Source organism: Amia ocellicauda, chromosome 3 (assembly GCF_036373705.1).
Source record: "Amia ocellicauda isolate fAmiCal2 chromosome 3, fAmiCal2.hap1, whole genome shotgun sequence".
NCBI lineage: Eukaryota > Metazoa > Chordata > Actinopteri > Amiiformes > Amiidae > Amia > Amia ocellicauda.
In genome coordinates this window covers 39,839,361-39,841,579 of record NC_089852.1, presented here as the reverse complement: position 1 = coordinate 39,841,579, position 2,219 = coordinate 39,839,361, and the positions used below count along the sequence as shown (strand labels likewise).

Genomic DNA, 2,219 nt, shown 5'->3' with positions numbered 1-2,219 from the left:
TGAAGCCAGTCCCATTCCACATTGCACAATATATAAATAATAGATGGGCACTTTTTATCAACTTCTCTGATTGAAGTAAATGTCATATTACATGTACACTTTTTTATCATTTCACATTTGTAATTATACGTACCAGTCAGACTATTCAGATTAAAATGGTATTGGGTTCGTATCATGTGAGTGTCTATAACTTATAATAATAATAATAATAATAATAATAAAATGTACTTTAATGCAATGCGTAATTTACTTCCTTACCCAATGTATGTGCTGTATGTACCCGGGTAACCGTGTATCATGCATGTGTTCTGCATCCCCCCTGGAGAAGCATATCCCATGTGCTGCTGTTTGTGGTCCCGTAGACCTGTGGACTGGCACCATAACTGTGAATCATAGGACAGGTCCGGTACGGGCAGAGTGGACAGTTCATTCTTGCACATGAGTAACTGCTGAGGCGACCCTTGCGCGTAATCGCCAAAACCAGTACCCAAGCCCCCGTCGCCACTGTGAGAGGTCGAGGCGCAGGGCTCTGGCTTTATTATGGAGATGGGAGGCAGAAGGACATCTAACTTTGAGTCCACCAAGGAACGAGCCCCGTCCGTATGGCCCTGCGCGGTGCCTGGAGAGGTGCAATGCGAGTGCGCCGAGGTCTCCGCGTCTCCAGCGACTTCTACCTTCTGCGCCCTCACTGTCCCGTAAGGATGACTCAAAGGCAATATATTGAGCGGGTACATCCCAAATCCAGATGATGAAGGTGCCCCGATGAGCGTCTGCTCTTGCTCATCTTTGATAAAGTGGTGGATCCCAGTGGCTGCAGTGGATGTCTCGTTTAAGATCTGCAAACTTTCTCTTGGATGTGACTCCGCGGCTGGGAGAGACCTTGTTTCCTTGCCTTGTACATCCTTGCCTGTCATGGTAATCGCAGGCCAGAAAGAGTATTCCGTGTTAGTACATTTATCAATGTTTTTATAAAAGTCCTCTGTTAGTACTGAGCTTTCGGGGGTGGTCCAGTCTCTCCAAGCCGCGCTGTCTCCTGCGCCAGGTGCATGGGAAGGCGCATCCATTTTTCCAAGATTACGCACGGAAGACGCGCTGCCCAAAGTGTGCATGTAAGTCGCATCTTCTCCACGGCGACTAAACAGCTCTTCCATGTAATTGTCCATCGAGTCATTGAAACTCTTGATAAACCCACAGATTTGTATTCTCTCTATGTCTGAAGTTGAGGTCTCTGGGTGCGGGCTGTGCGCGTTTTCCTTTTTCTCGTCTGTTTTGTTTTCCATGATTATCCGTCTGCGTGTTACAGTCAAATGTAGAGTAAATGTGTTCAAACAGCAGAGATCTGTATCAATTGTATTGTGATCAGAGTGCTGGTATTCCGTCCCATAGTGCCAAAAAGTTACGTTTTGACAAATGCTTCTCTTATGTCCATTAGAAAATGTCGTGGGTTACACTCCCAATCCCTGGAACTAGTAACATCACCATGATAACAATAAAGAAGAAAAAGACTGTCTACTGTCCCAATAGTTCAAGTGAGATAATTGTGTAATGACGTTTCAATTACGCATGTTGATAGATTACAATAAATTAGCCCTGCACTTACCCAGTGATGTGTCTTTCGTCCCATAATATTAAAAGCATGTAAAAGAAAACAAACCTAAATCTTGAAGAAGATATACGATTTAAAAACTGTTTCCAACATCTTCAGCTTATGTTTCAGCATGAACTGCCCCAAACACAAACGCACACCTTCAGAGATCTGTGTTCAATGAAGGTTTCATTTTCTCCTCCCACAAAATGTGCAGGGATTGGGTTCATTTTTTTTCCGGATGCTGGTATTACACGTTACTACCATGTGCTGTTTTTCATTGCTTTTCTATTATTATTATTATTATTATTATTATTATTATTATTATTATTATTATTATTATTACTACTACTACTACTACTACTACTACTACTACTACTACTTTACTTCTTGACAGTCATAGTGTAAACAGCACTTAAGTGATGTTTATTAATCAGTAAGGCTAAACTGACCCTGAAATGCTAAGCTAATATGATGCATTTCCTAAGTCTGTCGATACTTACAGTTAATTCTAAAAATTGCCCAAGAGTTGCCCAACAGTGTAGCTTCAAAACACAACTTGACCACCTGCAGTTGAATATCCTTTTCATGTCCTTGTTATTGAAGCCATAAAAATGAAGGACTTGACACACTG

At 42.0% G+C, this 2,219-nt stretch overlaps 1 protein-coding gene across 1 annotated transcript; it reads right to left on the bottom strand.

Annotated features, from left to right (window-relative positions):
- On the bottom strand, window positions 1–1,940 carry LOC136746734 (uncharacterized). The gene has a single exon (XM_066699412.1). The coding sequence runs from the start codon at window positions 1,278–1,280 to the stop codon at window positions 255–257; it is 1,026 nt and encodes a 341-aa protein (XP_066555509.1). The 5' UTR covers window positions 1,281–1,940; the 3' UTR covers window positions 1–254.
- Window positions 1,941–2,219: the final 279 nt, after the last annotated feature.

Coding starts and splice junctions, on each gene's coding strand:
- LOC136746734 (XM_066699412.1), bottom strand. CDS start 1,280: ATGGAAAACAAAACAGACGAGAAAAAGGAAAACGCGCACAGCCCGCAC.